This window comes from Oculina patagonica, chromosome 4 (genome assembly GCF_052425735.1).
Source record: "Oculina patagonica isolate OP01 chromosome 4, crgOcupat, whole genome shotgun sequence".
NCBI classification, from domain to species: domain Eukaryota; kingdom Metazoa; phylum Cnidaria; class Anthozoa; order Scleractinia; family Oculinidae; genus Oculina; species Oculina patagonica.
The window spans coordinates 18,833,928-18,855,624 of NC_135761.1; the positions used below are offsets into that span (position 1 = coordinate 18,833,928).

Here is a 21,697-nt window from a genome sequence, read left to right on the forward strand (position 1 = left end):
GTTCGACATTTAAGATTGACTAATGACCTTTTAGTTCACTGCCGCTTAGATGTGATGCCATCAGGAGCGATATAGTGTTTATGGGAATTAAAAGTCGGTAGTCTCCTTGGAATCAGAGATGGGAAATTTTCAACGTATATTTCCTTACTAACTGAATTTGAAGTTTTCCATGATCACAGTTGCTCGCGCGCTTTCGACGAAGAGATACAGAAGGTATGTGAACTGACTAGGCAGTGGGGGTGGGGGTAGGGGTGGCTGAAAATGCGACTGCATGTTTCCTAACGTAAACATATCTAAACTCTTAAAAATTATTGAGTAAATCTCTTTTATTCGACTTCACAGACCGAATATTACAGAAAAAAAAGAAAGACAGCTGAATTCGGGCTTCCTTATTTCCCAGTAGTTAACGTGCAGTGAGTGAGAAATAAGGAATTGTCGTGATATGGCGTGGCACATATTTTAAGTACGTTCTAATTAAAATGAGTGTAGTTAATACACAGAGCTGTCAGCTGCCTCGAATACCTAGAGTTGGAGGGTAGCGCATTAGCACAGACGTTCTCTTAAACTCGGAGTTCCAGAAAAGTAAAATTCAGTGAAGTAAATATTTTCTGTCCTGAAAATCCGAAAATCGTACTTTTTGAAAACTGAAGTGTTTGCTATAGGGTGAATTTAAAACATAAATGAAGAAAAAAAGGTTTCGCAATTGTAGAAAAATTTGCCGTAAAATCCGCTTATTGCTTGTGTTGTCTGCATGTGTTCTTTTAGAACATTGAAAAATCTTTCCATTTGAATGCTTTTGTTCTGATTCCCTGAGAATAAATTTGGCGCAAAGCTCTAAAAAGCTTAGCAAAACGAAACTTTCGTGATATGGGGCGTTAAGGCGTTAACGTTTGCAGTTCAATTAGGTTAGCGCTGATACGCATCTGCAACAAAGCTTTTTACCCAGAAACTGTTATCTGTGTTATGGCAAACTGTTCGCGTCTACGTTTGTTATTAATGTTTGTGCGTATTGAGTTTGTTCCAATTATCTTAGGCCGACGGATTAGAAAAGCTCGCTATTTAGTTAATTTTTCAGTGTCCATTTGACTACCCGGCATTACTAATCCTTTTTAGAACGATTTTAGGGCCAACAACAACAACAACAAAACTGTTATCAATTCAGATGTCAGAAGGGAAGGCAAAATTAGTTCTTCAAGAAAGGAAAATTGGAAGCACCGCACCATGACTTTCAGGAAAATTAAAAGAATAAAATGTTAACCAAAATTGGAAAAGAATTTCGTGGTAACTGGGGCGAAATTGAAGAAGTACAGTTGGCCGGGTGTTTACAGATATGTGTGTTCAAGAAAATCATGAGTGAAATATCATTTTTTTTATTTTGTTGTGCAACAGAAGGCAGAAAAAAAAAATCCAAAAAAACAGTGGCAACAGAGTAAAACTGAGGCTGCCTTTTTGATACACGGAGTTTTAGCTTGAGCTCGGATGTCTCAGAGGTAACAGTTTCTTTAGAAACTAATAATTTTGTCTTTGGTACTGGCATTTCTCGCTTGGTCCTCATAGTTTTACGTGATTTGTGGAATCTTGTATTATCGTTATTTTTTTTTTTTACTTTTTTTCTTCTTTAGCTTCTTCTATTAAACTATACTTGCAGCTTGTGCCTTTACGAATTTCCCAAATTTTGTACCTGTTGTAATTTTTGAAGTCTTCTGTGACATGCACTGTGGAAATCACTTACAGTTTCAATGCGCTTTCAAAAATTTTAAAACTTTCAAACTTTATCCCGTTATTTTCACAAGCCAGTAACAACATTTGGTATATTTAGTAATTTTCGCGTAGCTGCGTTTAATCCTGCAAATATGTCATAAGGAGAGTTCCGCAACTGAATGGCATCAAAAAGCAGACACATTTCCATTAATCTTCCTGCCTTTTATTTATAACAGCAAACGAGAAATCTTTACAAAGCACACCCAATAATCAAACGAATCGCTTGTTAAATAATTTAGCGAATTGATCACAGTCCCATTATAAGCGTTTATGCAGGAATGGATGATTTGTCTCGAGATCTAAGCCTGAGGTTTGGGAACTTCTTCAACATAGATCCGGGACACTGAGTTCCAGCCTGTGTAGCCGTCAGCGTTTCCGTAACGGGGACAATTACCGATCCGGAATCCCACGCGCACCTTGCCTTTCTTGATGTTGTTACAGTGACCCTCAATATGGCGGACACGGTGAGGATCTTGAGATTTTGCACCCCCCAAGTACACAACACCGTCAATTGGCAGGGGAGCTGCACATTCAGCACCATTGAAAGTAAAATACCAGCGTTTGCAGCACCCGGTACAGCCTTGGACTCTAAGGACACCAGTCCAGTAAACATGGAGGGATGTGTCAGAGAAGTTCTTGGTGAACACACAGTCCTGTGCAAAAATATTGATTGATTGATTTAGTAGTAGTTTTTGTTTTTGTTCATGTTTATAATTATCGTGTTATTTCCATGCAGTTTTGAAGTTGCTTCCAGACATGATAATGCTGTTATATGACTTATATGGTATAGCATAAAAATTTATGTTCCATAAAATCTTACCTTGATCAGACCGTTGTCTCTGCCGTCATTCAAGTTTTTCCATGCACACTCTTTCCAGTTCTTATAAGACATCGCACCAGGAGTCCCAGGGATTCCACTCGTTCCACTCTCTCCACGCTGCCCCTTTTGGCCGGGAGGACCCTGAACTCCAGGTTCTCCTTTTGCACCATCCGTCGCGTTAACACCAGGACTTCCTTTAGGACCCGGAGGTCCCTGGGGTCCAGTCCTCCCTCGGTTACCTCTGTCACCTTTGGCTCCTTCACGGCCATCGCGGCCATCACGGCCTGGTGCCCCAGGAGACCCAGGTTTGCCGTGCATACCAGGGATACCACCATAACAGCTGGTTTGCTGCTTGGAATAAGAAAGAATTGTGAGATCCATTGGCCTAGACAACTGATTTTTTCATGAACGTATTTGCAAATGCTGTGTCATTTTTATACCTGCTTTATACTTTGGCGCCTGATATATATTTCCTTAGAGTGTTTTGTATTTTTTTTTTTATCAGCTGACAATTTTAATGAGAAGTTCAACAAAGAAATTCCTTTATACACCTTTGTTACAAAGAAATACCGAACGTTTTCTTTGGGCGAAATGAATTCACTCACGTAAATAGTTATCATGGAAGACCGGAATTTTGTTGTTTGATTCAATTCTTTTTAGACACAACAACGTTCTTTTTTCCATCCCTTTTCGTGGCGTAAATGCTGTTAAAAACAACTTGTTTTTGTTCCCAATGTTTCTACAGAAAGTATATATCTCGATGATTTCGCATGTTCTAATAGCTCAATTCGTTCGTTTCGTATTAACTCCTTCTACAACATTTCTTTAATAAAAATAATACTTATGGGGAAGGGGGAGGGGGGGGGGGGAGGGAGGGAAAGGAGGTGGTGATTCGTCACCGCCCCTTGCACAGAAGGTTATTGTTTTTACTCTTGTCAGAAATTATCGTTTGCAATAATTGTCACTTACCATTTTGTAGGATGGTTGATTGGTTTTGTTATTTGCTGTGGCGCAGTAAACCAACAATGACATCGCAAACAGAGACAATAAGGAGATCACAGAGACTTTATGCGAAGTGAAAGCCATTTCTTCTGAAGTCACGATCTGCTGCAGGAAAAGTTAGCAGAGACAATATCACTACAAATGTCGCAATTTTTTGACGTATCGATATCATGGAGTAAGTCCATAATGCCAATTTGGCTTATAAAAGCATTAAAATTCCGTGTTTTGATTAAATGTTCAAATGTAGGATTTCGATGAAACTTGTACATTGAGACAAAGCCTAAAAGGAGGACTTTTGAAATCTCGCGGGAAGCTGATTTTTAAACTAAGCCGATAAAAATGGGAATATACAAAAGTATATCAATTCAAACTTTCCCTCTAGCAGGATTATTGCTTTTTCAGTACTGGCTTGTTTGATGTGAACTAATATTGGGTACAAATTTGTTTTTTCTTTCAAAGAACGAGCGAAAGTTTTTCTGCATGATTCTAATTTTCTTAATTTTTGGGCAGATCTTCACACTCGTAGAAGAACCCAATGTTACTTATTATTAAAGAAATTAATAAAACTGTTCAAAACATAGAGCATTTTTTACAGTCTTATGATTTTTGCTTTTATCTGGAATGAAATCGATCTTTTTTTCTAGGAAGTGAAAATGTTGCTATAAAATTGATACGCGAAACTTTCGATGTGAAAAGGTTGAATTTTGTAGCCTGAACAGGCGTCTGAATTCAATTTTTCACTGGCGATAGATATTGGGATAACCGTTTAGTAAGTACGAGCAGAAAATACAGAGAAAATGGTCATACCTCAAAGCTCGAAGGTTCGCTTTTCTGTTCCAAGTACCTGTTGAACAACTCACTGTAAAGGAATGATAAGTAAGCTACGTGTACAACTGAGTTTTCAACCTTTCTGTTGACTTTGGTTCGTGTTCGGACCAGTTTGTTGTTGACTTTTAGTCGAACTGTTACAATAGAATATTACATTACTGATAAGGTTTATGACAGTTGCTTTGTCTTTATACAATAAGATTGGAGATTTTGAGTTCCTGTTACGTTGAGTCGAACAAATAAAAAGTTATTTTCGGGGTCAAAATTACGCTATGGTTTTCACAAAGAAACCACGAAGAGTTTTTTAAATACGCAAAAAAATTGGTTGATTGATACTTATCAGTTCACTAGCAAGTCCCAGATTGAATTTTTTGTCTGTGTACACTTAAACGAGCGATCTGAGTAAGAAACTTTTAGTTCGCAGTGCTTCATCTTGAAAGGAAAAATAAAATAAAAATAAATCACATTAATTGTCACAAGACCAGAGCCGCTAAATTGAGAGAATATTTTTATGCAGACATTATTGATTTTGAAACCGTTAACAGTGTGTTTCCTTCCAATGAGATATTTTACATTAAAAGATTCATGGCGCTTTGCTCGCTGTTAATTGTTCATATCTCACGAGTTTATTTGGTTTCTTGATTTTTTTATTATTTAACGTCATGTATATTTCTGTTTTTACTCAAACGACGATATTTACTTTGCGCAACTAGTTGTAAAAACGTTTCTTTTCGCGAAAAGGTTGAAATCATTTTGTAGAATCACTGCATCATTTTTTTGAGCTTGATATATAATTTCAGACTTTCGATTGATTAATCTTTTTTATTATGTTGCCTCAGTGTAGTGGATGTTGGTCTTGTCTGGTAAATTGAAAGAACTGAAGTGAAACATTTTTGAAATAAATCAAACCAAGGTGACATAAACTAGTGGTACGTCTCTGTTAAGACCTTTATTTGTAGAAATACGGAAATAAAAAAAATGGATTGCAAAATAGACCCTTTCGGTACTGAGATACAATTGCGCTTGACGTGAGACTAAAAAATGTCGTATTAAAGAGTTGACGTCGGTTTTAGAACAACGCGGCATACAAATGCTTCTCTCGGCGAAAATATTCATTTCAGTCGATCATCATAGTAAATGCTATTGTGAACCACTGCATCATTTTGTTATTAGCATGAATCTATAATTTCACATTTCGATTGATTGATATTTTTTCTGTTTCCACAGTGTAGCGGATATTGTTCTCGTCCTCTAAATTGAAAAAAGTGAAAAAATTTGGAAATAAATCAAACTAGGGTGACATGAATTGTGCGCACATCTCTTTTAAGACCCTCCTTTGTAGAAATACGGAAAAACGTAAATTAAAAAAAGAGACCCTTTTGGTACTGAGATACAATTGCGCTCGACGTAGAGGCTGGAAAATGTTGGAGTTGACGTCGGTTTTAGAACAACGCGGGTATACATCTCGGTGAAAATATTCATTTCAGTCGAACATCACTAATTAATCGCTATTCCCTTATTTGATTACTGAAATCCTTCATTTATCTACTGGAATATTTTATTTTTCCTACACGCACGAAATCTCTCTCAGGAGGTGTTCTCCTGGAGGCGAACCACTGACCACTGCATGACTCTTCGACCATGCATGAAAAGTGTTTCATGTAATAATTATCTATTGTAGTGTTTGCTTCGATTGTATTTTTCAATAATTTATTTTAGTTGTTCCTCTCTGTCTTGTGAACGCGGTATACTACCAACGGCCGGTAGTTTACTTCAGTACTAGATTCGTTTTAGCTTTTCTTCTTAACTTATTTTTTAGTGTTTTCGGCGTGTTTTTCCTTCTTTAGCATGCGAAATTTTTTTGTTTCACTCATATCGGGAGAACTTAGCTGGCACTTAAGATTTGTCACATCGTTGGTCACAAAAAAAAATATTCTCATTTGCCATTCTTTTCGACTTTTTTCGCAGTAAATTCTCTTAAATTATTGTAAAACTAGTAGAAGTTGTTGGCAGAACTGGATTTATGTTTGGCGATGTTCTTTCGCGTAAAGGTCGTTGATTTCGTTTTTCTTCACTTTCTTGCTCGAAACGGTAAGGCGGTGACAAAAAATTGGTTCTGTTGAGTCATAGTGAGCTGTGTTTTCGCCTTTTCAGTTTGTTTATAAGATATTCTCTATTGTAAAAGGCATGTGTGTAGAGGCACCAAGCGAAAAAAAATTCTTGTAATGCCCATCCCGCAGATAGATGTCGCCACATTTCTCGGCTATTCACGCTACATAGACTAGACGGTATTCGTTCGTCACTGTAAAGCGATTTTCGTCTGAGAGATTCTGAGATTAACTGCAGCCGGCTAATAACACCGAGAATTGAAAATCTGTTCGCTTGTCGTAATGTAACTTTGGTTCGCTATAGACGACTGCATTGGACGTGCGGGTCGTTTATGGTTTTGTATGTTTTAAGCATTTGAGAAAAATTAATAAAAAAAGGCTGAGTATCTTAGTAGGAGTCACTTTCGTAAAAACACATTATAGAAATTACATCTCATGATTTATACAAATATTCATTTGAGTGGACTTTCTGTGAACTCTAATTTTCGTATCGTTAAAATGGTCGATGCCCCTATGCTCACCAAACCTCTCTCAGGGGGTACTGTTCTCATTCCTACGAAATCGAATAAACTCCAATCACTGACTTTTCGACCTCATATTTGTGTTTCATGTTACAAACTAGGAGCCACAACCTCTGCAGGGGATGTCTATAGTAATAATTATTGATTACAGTGTTCGCTTCTAAGTCATATTAACATGATAACTCTCAGCCGACATCTTAAGATTTAGAAGACGTTCTTTCTTAAAAAAAGTCGTCTCATTTGCCATTTTTTTCGACCTCAATTTTTGCGGACAATTCTCGACAATTTATCTAGATGTATAGTAATTAGAATGCTTAACGGCAGAACAAGATTTGGTTTATAGTTTTTAGTGATATTAGTGCGCGCAAAGGTCGTATTTCGTTTTTCTTTTTAATTTCTTACTCTAAAATGTTAGTTTGAGACAAAAATATTAATCGTTTTTTGTTGAATGAAGTTAGCCCGTGTCCTAGCGTTTTGGTTTGTTTGAGAGATTTCTTCATTGGAAAAGCAATTTTTGTAGAGGTGCCATATTGAATTTTTTTTGGTAACGCCTGTCCCGCAGAAGCCGGTCGCCAATTCTCGGTTATTCACAGTGTGGACTCGAGTTGTCGTCACTCAAAAACGATCTTACTCTGAAGGCTTACTCTGAAGGCTGAGAATGACTGTTGCCGGAATTCGGGTAATATCACTGAGAATTGAATATCGATCTGTTTCCTATGTTTTTGCCTGATCCTGATAGTACTAAAAATAAACGTTCCCTAAACTTAATTTGGGATTAAGTCGAGTTCCACAACAGGGAAGTCGCATCAGTATGCAAATATTCAGAAAAACGTCGCAAAATAAAATCTTTGGTAACTATAGCTATATTCATGCACAGTTAACGTACGCCAATGTTATTTACGAGCTACTGACCTGGTTTTGATAATAAGAAAAAAGGAGAACAATGAAACTTGAAACTTATTAAATAAAAACATGGTTTTAGCATAGCCGAACCATCACAATTTAGCATAAAAAAACTATTGTGATATGGGACGAATTACTGAATAATCTTCAAATAAAAAATAACTGGAGGAGTCTCGTTTTAGCTCCTCTCTTTATCACCCTAATCCGAGATCACGCGGCTTAAAACTTTCATTAACCGCAAAAAATGTAATTATTCTTTAACAAAGTTTATATAGTTGTGTACTTCAAAGTAACTATAATTAGTTTTCTTTTTCTGAAGGTTTGATTTAAGAGCTCCTGTTTTGCTTCGCTTGTCAACACAGACGAATTTGACTTGTTTGTCAAAACCCAAATATAAAAATCTCATTCAGCTGGTTCTTAACTTTGCTTAATGTCAAAAGGGTACCTCTGCCTTGAAAAAGGATTCGTCATGAAGTGCCGTAAAGTTGATATACTGATGATTGCATTTTATAAAAGAATTGACGTTTCAAGACAGTCGAATCTTTGGCTTTGTTGATGATTGTTTAGTCCCACGGGTTTGTTTGGTTTCTAAAGGTTTTTCTAATATATAAACCTGTCATCGGATACAATTGTACAGGTTTTTCCATAATTTAACGCAGTAAACTGTTACAATGTTTATTTTATTTTTCTTAACCTTTTTGTGAAAACGTTTCTTTTCCTCAAACAAATCGAATGAATTCAGTACTCTAGATCTGGCAAATCGGTCACTTCAGGCTTCGTATTGCCTGTGACTCCATCTCCGATTGATTGAATATTTTCTTCTTTTGCAACCCTGCAATATTAGAATACATAATTGAAATCGAGAAGCGACCAAGTTATGCAAATATCCAGTTTCATCGAAACATCACAAAATAACTCGTTCTTCCAGTTTCGTCGCCTAGTATCCATATAATTGGTGGAGCTGCTTAATTCTGGTTAACCTCCGTCTCTCTATAAGGCGGAATGATGTTGAGCCTGAATTCAATTATCGAATTTACTGGCGATCTCAGAGAGACGCGTGTTTGCCATTTATGTACTGACTTATCACCCTCGTGGCGAAAATTGCAGTGTAACAAAATCTCCCGGCCGATATCTATACAAATATCAGTCATTACCAACGAAACATTATCAACGAACATAACCAACAAAATCACATTCTTTTAGGATTTCTAGTTTTTAACAAAAGATGGCTACAAATGTACAAGGCTGTTATCGACACAATGTATCTCTTAAGAATCGAACTCGGCTGTGAAGGGAAAGGAAAAGAGTACATTGTGATGAGAAAAACACTCTAACTTGGTAGATTACCTTTTATCATGAAAATCGACAAAATATACATTTATGGACTACGTCAGAAAGTTATATTATATAGAGACGGTACACTCTTGGATTGCGAGAAGCTAAAAAAGCTTTAACTGTTTTTCTTTCTTTCAAATGGATTCAAAATTCCACAAAATTAAACAACACGGAGCATGGGCTATACATTTTCCCACTGCAAGCATCTCAGTTGAATTGCTTTAGTATTGCGCTAGTATGTGAAGTATGTGTAGGGTTAGGGCTGTGATCAGGCAAATAATTCACTTGTTGACATTTTTTTAGTTTATATGTCGTAGTTCGTTCTGTTCGTTTTTTACTTGGCCCTTTTTTAGTCTTATATTTCGATCTCTTAATCAAACACGAAAATATTCAGTGCAAAATGAGAGTCATCAGTGTACGCGTGGCAAACCTGACTTCAGTTCTTGTGCATATTTTTCGTTTTAGACAATAAAATGTTCACCTTACCTTCGCATCCTCCTTTCCCCCGCATCCTATTGTCCGTTGACGTAGCAATTCCGGATTTTTTTTATACTACACAGTAAAAATCACACCTTTTGGTCAATTTAGCGCTGCCTATCACTATTGAACGTAAACTAATGTAGCTTTTAGCCTAGTACCCAGGCGTTCCCTTCCCACTAACTCGTGACATCATGATTACCTATACATTACGTCACAACATGTTTCCAGGACCATGCTCGTGCTATTCACTCGGTCTACAACGCAGCCTAAAGGACTAGGACAAGTAGGGATTTATTTCCAGAAGAAAAAAGGCGTTTGTAGTCGGATGAGCTGTAAAATCAAAATGTTTCGCGCTTTAGAATTCGTAAGTCATGCCAGGAATTACGTATTTGGATTTCTTCCAATAAAAAAAATTGCATAACATCTGGAAAATAAGTAATTTGGTTGTTTTTGAGTAATGCTTTATGCTCATGTTCCTTTTTTTGATGGATGGTACTATTTCAAAACGGCGCGAAAACCTGCGAACTGGTCTAGGGTTAATTTGTTGAATCCTTTTGATGAAATTACTAGGTCCACGCTTTAGTTAAGTTCACTGGAGCAAGAGGATTCTTTATGCTGATAAGCATTTTTCAAGAACAAAAGTTTAGCCTCCCCTCTTACCTTAAAATGAGCTTCATCGGTAACTTAGCCTGCATGTTATCTGTTTCATTTTTTGTAGTCATTTTTTGCCTTAAGACAGACAGCAGAAAGAAAATGAACAACCCCCTTAAATCACAATAATTAAACAAATATGCTGTAATCAGGGAAATATAAAATCCATAGTCCTTAAGGGGTGAAAAACGTCAACGTACTGCAAGATTTAGCAACTTGCACGGCAAAATTACAAAGTAGAATGGAACTAACTAAACCCTGTTGTCTATTTACCTTTTTCTGGTTTATTTTTTGCCAAAAATGGAAACCGAAATTTCATCTTTTTCTGGAGGATGAGATGAGTTTCGCTATAATGAATGACAAACAAACAACAAGAACAACGACAACGACAACTAAACAGAAACATTAAAGCAAAACAAAACTTATATTTCGTTGTCAATCTTCCTGCTTTTTATTTAACATCAGCAAACGTGAAAACACTAGCTTGCAAAGCACATTTAGTTATCAGAGAAACTACACGTCATTATCATTAGGCAGCTAATCACAGTCCCAGTAGTGTAAGCGTTTATGCAGGAACGGACGTTTTGTATGGAAATCTAATCCTGAGGTTTGGTAACTTCCTCAACAAAGATCCGGGACACTGCATTAAAGCCTGTATTGGCGTTAGCGTTTCCATAACTGCGACAATTACCAACCCAGAATCCCACGCGCACCTTTCCTTTGTGGATGTTGTTACAGTGCCCCTCGATATGGCGGACACGGTGAGGATTTTGAGCCGCTCCCCCCAAATACACAATACCGTCAATTGGCAGGGGAGCTGCACATTCAGCATCGTTGAAAGTGAAATACCAGCGTTTGCAACAGTTTGTGCAGCTCGTGACTCTAAGGGTTCCAGTCCAGTAAACATGAAGGGATGTGTCGGAGAAGTTCTTGTTAAACACACAGTCCTGTACAAAAATAAAGAAATTAAAACGCCTTGAACTCTAAAGTTCAAAACCCAACTACCGATTGCGTGTTTTACAGAAACAAACAAAAACAATCTACGAATTAAAACTGACAAACGTGAATTTTTAAGCCAATGAAGTGAACTTCTATTATTCTAAGAGGTCCTGTTTAATGATTGAAGGAAGCAGAAAACGCAACTGTTGACTAAGCAGAACTTGCGTGTTAATGAAAGGCGCAGTAAATCTAAATCCAGTTAAGCATGAGGAATTTATCGAATCATTCACCTTTTAACATTTGTTTACGTTCGGTAACTTTTTGATGGCTCTGCATGTTAGCTTTGGAATGATAAGCTACTAGGCCCGAACGCAGACTTTACATTTTTTTAAGTTCTGCCCAGATTTGGTCGATACAATTTCCTGTGTTTATTTTAATGTTAAAGTTGTTGAGAAATGTTAATTTCTCTGCTTTAGTTGATAAACGCTTAAAAATAACCTTGATCAGGCCGTTGTCTTTCTCATCATCCACGTTATTCCATGCGCACTCTTTCCAGTTCTTATAAGAAATCATACCAGAAGTGCCGGGGATTGCACTTGTTCCATTCTCTCCTCGCTCCCCTTTTTGTCCGCTAGGACCCTGGATACCAGGTTCTCCCTTTGGTCCTTGCAATCCTAGAGGTCCCATTGGTCCAGTCATTCCCGGGGCTCCGTGATTTCCGTCACGACCATCCCGCCCATCACGTCCGGGTATCCCTTGGGAACCAGGCTTGCCATGTGTGCCGGGTTGACATGCACAACAGAAGGAAGATGGCTTTGAATAAAACAACAATTTGTTTATTGTCGGATGGTAAACATGTTGTGTTTCAATTTTATCTTTGGTTCAAATCTTATTTTCCTTTGTTTTAAATTAATTATACATACCTCACCATACCCCAAAACAAACGAAAATGAAATATGAACCAACACGACATACCATTTCGGAAGTATCTCTGACAACGTATAGTGAGGGTAGTTTGGCGTGCATATATTATAGTATCTTAGTTGTTTTAGTCTCACTTAAGGTCGGGACACACTATGCGACAAGTCGCAGCGACGAGTCGCTCCTTGTGCACTGCTTAAAAACAAGTCGCTGCGACAAGGTGTTTGTTCAGTGCACAAACAGCGAATTTGGAAGGGTGGGAATGTGAACTATTCTTCCAATTCAATACGGCGAAAATACATGACGCTCTCTCATTGGTTAATTTATAATTTGTCGCGGCAACTTGTCGCAGCGATTTGTCGCAGGCGTGTACACACGCTGCGACAACGCTGCTATCTCCCATTTTGTCGCTGCGATGTGTCGCACGAATTCAAACCAGTTTGAATTCGTGCGACACATCGCAGCGACAAAATTTTGCCTCAGCAACTGGTTTGTCGCACGCGCAAGAATGCACCGTGTTACACGAGGCGACGTGTCGCAGCAACATGTCGCCGCGACGTGTCGCCTAGTGTGTCCCGACCTTTAACCTTATAGGTTATTTTAATACACTTTTTGGACACAAATAATACGCAAGTGGAAGTTAGTGCGAGTCTATAAAAATACTATGTTTGATTTAAATTTTCCTCAAAATTTTGCCTTAGTCCTTACTGAAAGCGATTAAACCTATTTTAAATGCCATTTTAAACCAAAAAAGGGCCAGTGGATGTCAAAGAAAGTATATGGCTAAAACAATTATATTTACTATATGACTTTACCATAGCTTGGTCGCCGGTTTGATTGCCGATGCCGTTTCCAGGAGCAACACAGAGTGTGACCAGCAGCAAGATAGGCAATAAATTTGACATGGTGGTGTCTGAGCTGTATGATTTTACCAGTTGACGAAGTGATTTACGATTTCCAGAAGCCTGCGGATAAGAGTATGTTGTAAAATTAGCCTGTGTGGGCGACGGTAGCTTTGCAAAAGCTGTGTAAACCATGGGTTAGTGGGTTGAGAGTTTTTTGGAGGCAGTTATTACAAAACGCCTGCGGAAGCGAAGTCTCTTTCAAAGCCGTTCAGGCGTAAAGAACGCAAATGACAGCTGAAAAGAAGACTACGAAATATTTGGCAGAGTAAGTTTGTTGACAAAGAGAATCATGGCATGTGTACCCTAAAATTGAAAACATCTTTAAAGGTCTGGAACATTTTCCCACGGAGCAGCTTAAAATATCTAATTGCCATTTGACGTTTTTAGGGAACAGTTTGAAATAAGGCTATGTTCACACTTGGTGCCTGGGCATGGTGCCCGAGTACGATTCTCGCTGGGCGCTAAAATGAACATACTGTTTTTTCAAGTGCCCACGCCATAATTCGGGCATGGATCCCGTGCTCGAGTACAAGGTCTCGACTCGGGCGCGCACTTAATAGTGTTTTGTTTTTTGTGTGAACACGACGCTATTTTTTAATTGCCGGTGCCCAGGTACCAGTGCTCGGGTACGCAGTGTGAACACGGGACAGGCAAATCTTTGTAATTACTCTGAAAAACTTAAAGGTACATCTTTGATGTTTAAATCAATTTATACATCACAAGGTTACTGTTAATTCTTATACCTAATCGTACCTTTTTGGTACGCTTCGGCGGCATATCAGGCGAGTTTGGTCGAGCCATGGTTCGTATTTTGGCGAGACGCAGTCGAGCCAAAATACCCATGGCGAGACCAAACGAGCTTGATATGCCGCCGAAGCGTACCAAAAGGTACTATTAGGTATTTACCGTACCCAAATTCAGCCAAAAATCCGGTGATATTATTCGCTCTGTCGAAGCCATGCTTGCCAAACACGTAGTGCAAAATGTGTTGACCTGCTTGTATTGATACTTTTTTGGCCTTCAACACTTTTATCAAGCCCTCTTCTCACATTTTTTTACTCGTTTGTTTGGAGTTTCATTCCCTAAATTTTCAAAATCCAAATGCAGCAAAAAATTTGGAAACTCCGACTCCATTGTTTCAGTGTGAATGTTTCAGTACTCGTCGGCAAACATCGCGCAATTGGCGAGCGCGCTCAAGTTTAGTTTTGGCGGGAAAGTTTTTCTCATTTTACGACCGGTAAGCACCAGCTAATTTAAAATACTCGTTTCTGTTTTATTGGTAAAACCGCTTTTCAATTCATAGTACGGAAACACTACTTTAATTCAAAGTGACCGTGATATGGTGGCATATCAGGTCAGTGACTTGATATCGTAGGATATCAGGACAGTAGATCGCGCTTCTGATTGGCTACTTGCGAATTTGGGTACGGTAAAAAAGATAATTATAAGCAATCGCACCTGTACCACTGAGTTATACAGAAAAAATAAATTAACCTGCTGTGAAATCATGATTGTACAAACTCGAAGGAAATTTGGGATACAAACTTAAAGAAAACGGAGTATAAAGTGGAAAAACGAAGCGACAAAAGATGTCAGAATATTAGAAAACAGGCCCAGAATTGTGAACTACTTCCCGTAACCGGCCTCACACATTCACATGGCACCGCAAATAATATTGTAAGATACCGATTACGTACGTCCAATAGGTTGAGTAGTAAATTATGCTTACCTAGATGTAGATATTTGCCAAAACGAGTTACTTGATAGTCTGTAAATAAAAGGTTAAATCATCATTTTACCCAAGAATACAGGAAACAGAATTAACCTTTCTTGAACCTTCACTGTTGAGGGTGTATCACGCAAACACAAGTGAACTGAGAAGTTAAGGTGGCTCCATAGGGTTTCTTGACCGCGCGAAGAATGGGTACGAGCTTGAAATGCCGGCAAATCAAAACAAACATGGCGGCTTCACGCGAGGGTGAAATTTTCGGCGAGAAAACGCGAGACTTGCTTCCTGCCAATGAAACAACACCCGTGCTTTCCTGTGTTGAGCAGATAAAAGAGTTTACAACACCCTAAAAAGGTGTTTACAACGTCCGCGGTGCTTCTGGTCGCTTTTGTAAAGTTCGTACGATCGAAAGCAAAAGAGAAAATAAAGAATAGTCTCCGCGATTGTGAGATACTTCGAGCAGAATTTCAGAGATTCTGCTACATAAAGGATTAAAGTATGTCTCTAACTAACCTTTGGGTTAACAGATATTCGCACAAAAACCGACAACAACGGGGAACGCTCGTCTTTACACATCAACTCGTATGGTTCGAAAGTTCGCGCATGCTCAAATAGCGATCTTGGACAATTTCTATTCTGATGACGTAATTATTATTCGGGCGAAAATAGAAATTTTCCCCTGGTATTTACTAGAGTTTCCTTCGGTGAAATTCCTTAAAATTTGGCATAGATGTAATACCTTTTTAACTGCCCCTTTTGCCGTTTTTTTTTAAAAAATTGTAAGCCAGTTTTTTGGCTAAGTCAAAAAAACACAAAATAACCAAAAACGCAAAAACGACCTGGACAACCCCTACTTTTTTTGTTTTTAAAAGTTACTTCTCATCACATTCAATCCGTTGGGAGAATTTAAAAAATTTTCACCGAAGAAAATTGAAGAAATTTAAGATCAAAGCCATAAAAACACCAAAAAACAGGACTTTTTGAGTAGATATAGCTCAAAAACAAAGGCCGTTATTTTAAAAAAGAATAAAACACAACATATTTTAGTCCTTGTTTTTAATATTTCGGCAGCTTTTATTTAACTAGTTTAAAAAATAACGCGAAAATGATCTCTTGATGGGTATCACTTGTGCGCGCGCCGTGATATCTCAAAACCCTATGGAGCCACCTTAAACGTGATGTGTCTCAGGATATTACTTCCTTTAGCGCTTACTCGTTTGTTTTTGCCACATTCTTGTCAAAACATGATTGAAAACTAAAACTTTTGATGACATGTACATGTTAATTCTTCAAAAGTAATTGGTAGTTGTTCGTCACTTAATTAACCAATGACATGTCATTTTATTGTGAAGGCGAGAGTTAAATGTGATCTATCTCAAGATGTTTCTTCCTTTAGCGCTTATTCGTTATTTCTTCCGGGTTCTTGACAAAATATTGACTGAAAGCCAGAACTTTGGATTAAATTTAGATTTTTATCCTTCGAAGTACTGAATTGGTAGTTGTTCATCGGAAAAAATCAAATGGCACGACATTCTTACTATTTTGAATGTGAGAGTTATACGTATGTCTCAGTCAAAATATTTTTATCTGGCAACGCTTGTTCGTTCTTGACAGTGGGATCATGGGGGACATTAATTCATGTACCATCATGACCGACACTACGAACTAAAGTTTGGATTGCATTTAGATGTTCATTCTTCAAAGTGATTGGTATAGTTTTTCATCTCTACACAATACCCCATTATACATAATTCTATTTTGAACGTCTTTCTGTGTCATTAAATGCTATTGAATTGCATAAGGATTAAGTGACAACCAGTTTTCGTTCGTCTAGCATTAATTGAGCTTCATATAAATGGCGCATACATGTTGAATAGTTTAGCCCCATATTTTTAAGTTCGTTTTAAGTTGGTTCTTGGTTGTTTGTTTTATATTGGCTGTGAAAAGGAGAATAGAAAAAAAATGTAACACTAGAAAATAAATATCTAAATTTTTGTCCTTTGTTTTAAAAGTCTTGCGAAACTAACGATCATTGAAGAAAATAGTTTCATCCTAGCCTATAATAAGTAAAGCTCTACGTGGCGGAAAGGGCGGGGGGGGGTTGGGGGGGGGGGGGGGTATCTAAACAAATAGAATAAGGAGGGTGAAAAATTAAATATTTTATTTGCAGAGCAAATATTCCCTTTCTTTTCCATTTTTTATCAGAAAAATATTTTTGATGGCTTCTTAAGTTCACAGAACAGCTACTACAGAAAAAAATAAAAAAAAATAACTAAAAGCGGTCTTCTTAGATCCCAAGATTAAACTTTGAGCAAAGTGAGTCAGAAAAACGGATTTTTTCCAATATAGCGTGGCGAGAGAAGCACAGTTGCTTAGACTTTCTCTTGGAACTAAAAACTTTGCGCTGCAGAAAAGTCAAAACCATTGAAGCTATTATTTTCTGTACTGAAATTCCTACTTTTCGAAAACCAGGAGAATCGTACTTTTTAATATATAGGGGGAGGTTTTTTCCTACAAAATCACCATCTCACGTTAATCGAGGTTCGTACAAATGGCGCATGCATGTTGAATGGTTCATTATTTTGTTCGTCGTTCGTAATCCGTATTTAAACATTTGTGTTGAACAGAACAGAAATGATAATGTCGCTTGTTTTTGAGAATCGATGTCGCCTAGCCAAGAGCTGTAAATGTCGCTGTCGTTTTTCCTGCTATTGTGTTGCCTTCGCGTTGTGTCGCTGTCGCACTTTAGTGCCGTAATGATGTCGCTTGTCGCTGTTAAAATGTTTCTGTGTCACCAGTATTCAGGGCCATGTCGCTTGTCGCTTTTACCCCTTGGAAGGCTTCACACATTCACATGGCACCGCAAGTAATATTTTTAATTTAGATACCGATTACGTACGTCCAATAGGTTGAGTAGTAAATTATGCTTACCTAGATGTAGATATTTGCCAAAACGAGTTACCTAATAGTCTGTAAATAAAAGGTTAAATCATCATTTTACCAAAGAATACAGGAAACAGAATAGAACAACTGAACTAACATTTCTTGAACCTTCACTGTTGAGGGTGTATCACGCAAACACAAGTGAACTGAGAAGTTAAACGTGATGTGTCTCAGGATATTACTTCCTTTAGCGCTTACTCGTTTGTTTTTGCCATATTCTTGTCAAAACATGATTGAAAACTTGCATAAACTTTCTCTTGGAACTAAAAACTTTGCGCTTCAGAAAAGTCAAAACCATTGAAGCTATTATTTTCTGTACTGAAATTCCTCCTTTTCGAAAACCAGGAGAATCGTACTTTTTAATATATAGGGGAGGTTTTTTGCTACAAAATCACCACCGATGTAAACGTTTTTGCTTCATATAAACTGAAGTCTTTGCTATAGGCTTATGTGAGTAAATTTAAAATAATTAATGAAGAAAAAAGTTAATAGTAGTAAATGCGGTAACATTTGTCGCAGACTTTCATATAAAATCTGCTTAACGCCTGCATTGTTTTTTTATAATCATGAGAAAATTAGAAGGAAAATAAGTGTTCTATCGCTATGCGCTTTCATTGGTCTATTTACAGTTAAATCAAATAGTATAAATAAATATATATATAAAAATAATAATAAAAATATTGCCAAAAAGGAAAAATTATATTTTAAAAATTCGTTTTCAATGCTTAATTGAAAGCTAAAAGAGAAAAGAATTTCTGCAGTTATTTTGGTCACTATGCCATAGTTTGTATACTGCATGATCAATTTGTTCCTTGTTAAAACACGTTAAAAAATAGGTCACCAAGGGTGACATGAGTCTAATGCGGTATGGCATAGTGATACAGATTGCGCGGTTTTCGTAAGCCGGTTAAAATTGGTTAGAGGTTTGTGTTCGGGAGTTTAATTTAAAATGCTTATAGCAAGCTAGGGGCATCGTGGATGATTATGGATAAAAACGAAACAGTCATAAATGTTATATGCTTCACAAAATTTAAAGTATGAACAGGAGTTGATGTTACTTCTTCCGTATTGTCCGTAAAAGCAGAAACGATTAAACATTTGGACAAGATTGCGTGACGATTTACAAAAAGCATGTTCATTACAACAAGGGTTGAAGAACTTCACATCGTTTTCTTTCAGATTTTTCACCATTTTGATGATGACTCTTGAAACAGATTTTGCAATAAAAACACTTGAAATAGTGACTGTTACTCCATTGTACTGTAAGCACTTAGTGACAGATTTTCCTAAAAACGGGTGTTAATGCTCACGTCAATATAATGATGACCTTTTGAACGCTGGAAACTAGGCAATTATTATCGAGCTACCATACACAGGAGCGAAGACTGTTTATCATGATGTACAAATTTCGCGAATCATCACTTCCATATCAATGTAACCATTTTATGATTTTTCTAGCTGTAAGAATTAAGAAATTAAGATCTCTGAGAGTCGTAAAAGCATGAAATTCGATTTCAGTGTATGGCAAAGGCCGGGACAGTGTAATACTGCAAATTAAAGCGGCCAAACAAACGCATTTTGATTTAGTCGCGTAACTTGATTTACATTTATCCATGTACATCTTTTATTTTTGAAGGTTTTTGTTTGCACTGTAAAGAAAAAATTGGTCAAAATTCGAATGACTTAAATACAAAAACCGAGGTAAAGTTTTCTATTTTTTAAAACAAAATAAATATTTGGTCGCATTGTGTAAATAAACGCGAGTCGCCGTCGAAATATTTTTTCTCAAAGACGTCTTGCTTTTTAAGCAAGACGAAAACACAAGTGCTTAACTGAACTGAAAACGAAGATTTATTTTCACAAAAAGCTTACAAATGTCTTAACTGGAAAATTATTTCGTCCTGTTCAAGTGTTGAATAATCGTGACTTGAGAAAGAACTTTTAATTATGCGTGGGAACACGTGTCGCTGATTGGCTGTTTTTAATTGAAACTAATCGTGCGTGTCCGTACGGAGTCCGTTCTTGCAGCTGATCATTGTTTTCTACATTACAGCGAACGATTATCGATCCCGAACCATTCCCTTGGGATTGCCAACAGCTTTTTTCATATAACAAAGAGTCTAATGCGCATGCGCAAAGCGCACGCAAGCATTAGACTCAAAAACTGGTATAGTTTAAACTAAGGATGTATCGATAGTACCAGCAATAAGATTGGTCAGTTTATTGCAATTCAATTAATGACGCATCTGTAAGACATGGTATTAACATGTAAATTCTCATTTAAGATTTCATTCATTTATCAAGTACTTCTTGGGAGAATTTATTTCCTACACAGAGTTAGTTTCTTATTGGTGGGCATCATCATATCCTTTGGTTAACTTGATGTCCCCACAGTAAGCTCATACCACGCAATTATTTGGAAACACTTTCCAAGTTGCTTGAAGTGAAGGGACTTTTTGAACGATAAAAATTCATCAATATTTGTTGATAAGAATTTTGAGCTCTTGTATTATGCACATTTTTAGGATATTGGGATTTTCAAACAATGAAACTATTGTGAACACAAATGACTAAAAACAGCTTTTAAAACGTCTAGGCGCACTGCCGTGTCACTCCACGCTCTTTGAACAACGATTTACTTATACTTGAAGGTGTTAGTTTGATGCTTGTTTTTTAATGCCCGGAAACTTACAATTAAATCATTTGTTCGTTTGTTTGTCAGTCAGGTTTAGTATTGAAGGAAACGCCTTTTCTTTCAACAGCTAAATTCTATTCAACAGCTAAAATTTGTAAACACCAAACTACTTCTTCATTTATTTTCATTTCCAGCCATTAGAGTGAATTCGTGTAACCCGTTTTTTATATGTTAATGAGTCGTATAATATTCTAATGTTTGTGTACAATCATAATACAATAAAACAACACACGAGTGGTCAGAAAACCTCAAAGAAATCACTTTAATAGTTATACAGTAAATAAGTATAAACAGGACGTGTCTTTCTTTAAGCACTTCAAGAACATGTTCAACCTACATCGAAAATTAGCGGTCTGGTTCATATCACGCAGGATTTAGTCATGTCACATTGTTGTTTTTCAGAAGATGGGAAGTTGCCAAGAGTAATAAGACACGTGTACAGCTATTTTCCTGCTCATTAAACCTTTTGTTTGCTAAACAAAAGTTGCTTGTCATCGTGATTGCTAAAGCTCCCCATTGGATTGCTCGCGCAGAATTATGTTACAGTCAAGTTTAATTTATTTTTCTTTACGGGATGTTGAATATAAAATGTTGGTCTAAAATCGCAAGACAATTCAAGGCATGAGAAATTTTAAGCTCCGTTATCTGTTTTGGTTTTTACATATGGGTAAATGCTTGAATTTTAACCTGACTTCCACATGCAAATAATTACGATTTGTCCGCAATTTTCTGTTTTCCTGTACAGCTCATTTAAATATTACACGGGGCATTTGCATATAAAAAACGGGTTACACGAATTCACTCTATTGCTTCATTTTTCTATGGCGAATTCATTTTTTATACCGACTGTAATTTTTTGGCAGAATAATCGCATTAGAGAATATGAAGGATTATTATTATTATTAGCATTATTGGTGCAATTTATTTTTTTCAGTTGTCAGTTTAAGTGAAATAGAGTTGGAAACTAAGTTTTGCAGTTGTGCTGGACGCGCTCTTAAATGAACTGAGTATTTACTCAAGATTTTTCCTCCTATAGCGTTTGCGTTCTTGCCATGTTCTTGTCAGAACACGACTGACAGCACAAATTTTAAAATTTAGATTTTATAAAGTAATTAGTAGTTGTTCATCGCCTAATAAGCCATCATTATATTTTGAA

The 21,697-nt window shown here is 37.1% G+C and overlaps 2 protein-coding genes across 5 annotated transcripts in view; both read right to left on the bottom strand.

Moving 5' to 3' along the window:
• Positions 1-1,902: 1,902 nt before the first annotated feature.
• LOC144651845 (uncharacterized) lies at positions 1,903-6,288 on the bottom strand. The gene is made up of 4 exons (XM_078511881.1): positions 4,391-6,288; positions 3,551-3,688; positions 2,582-2,932; positions 1,903-2,414 (listed from the first exon to the last, which is right to left on the bottom strand). Exons 2-4 carry the CDS (start codon positions 3,665-3,667, stop codon positions 2,061-2,063), a joined length of 822 nt encoding a protein of 273 aa, XP_078368007.1. The 5' UTR covers positions 3,668-3,688; positions 4,391-6,288; the 3' UTR covers positions 1,903-2,060.
• Positions 6,289-9,757: 3,469 nt separating this feature from the next.
• The window catches only part of LOC144651886 (collagen triple helix repeat-containing protein 1-like), a 34,241-nt gene continuing 22,301 nt past the window's right edge, over positions 9,758-21,697 (bottom strand). For 2 of the 4 annotated variants that reach the window (XM_078511943.1, XM_078511942.1), the window contains 3 exons: positions 14,904-14,942; positions 13,085-13,234; positions 12,022-12,161 (listed from right to left, as the gene is read on the bottom strand). In XM_078511943.1, the coding sequence (XP_078368069.1) occupies positions 13,218-13,234; positions 14,904-14,942 (56 nt within the window). In that variant the 3' untranslated portion in view covers positions 12,022-12,161; positions 13,085-13,217. Of the gene's footprint in view, positions 11,357-11,846; positions 12,162-13,084; positions 13,235-14,903; positions 14,943-17,834; positions 17,874-21,697 lie in introns of those variants that run through there. The other 2 variants (XM_078511941.1, XM_078511940.1) reach the window with 2 other exon arrangements.

Bases quoted from the DNA above. Each gene is read 5' to 3' on its own strand.
- LOC144651845 (XM_078511881.1), bottom strand. From the start codon at position 3,667: ATGGCTTTCACTTCGCATAAAGTCTCTGTGATCTCCTTATTGTCTCTG. The intron at 2,933-3,550 runs GTAAGTGACAAT...TCTTATTCCAAG, and splicing joins ATCAACCATCCTACAAAATG to CAGCAAACCAGCTGTTATGG. The intron at 2,415-2,581 runs GTAAGATTTTAT...ATTTTTGCACAG, and splicing joins GAGACAACGGTCTGATCAAG to GACTGTGTGTTCACCAAGAA.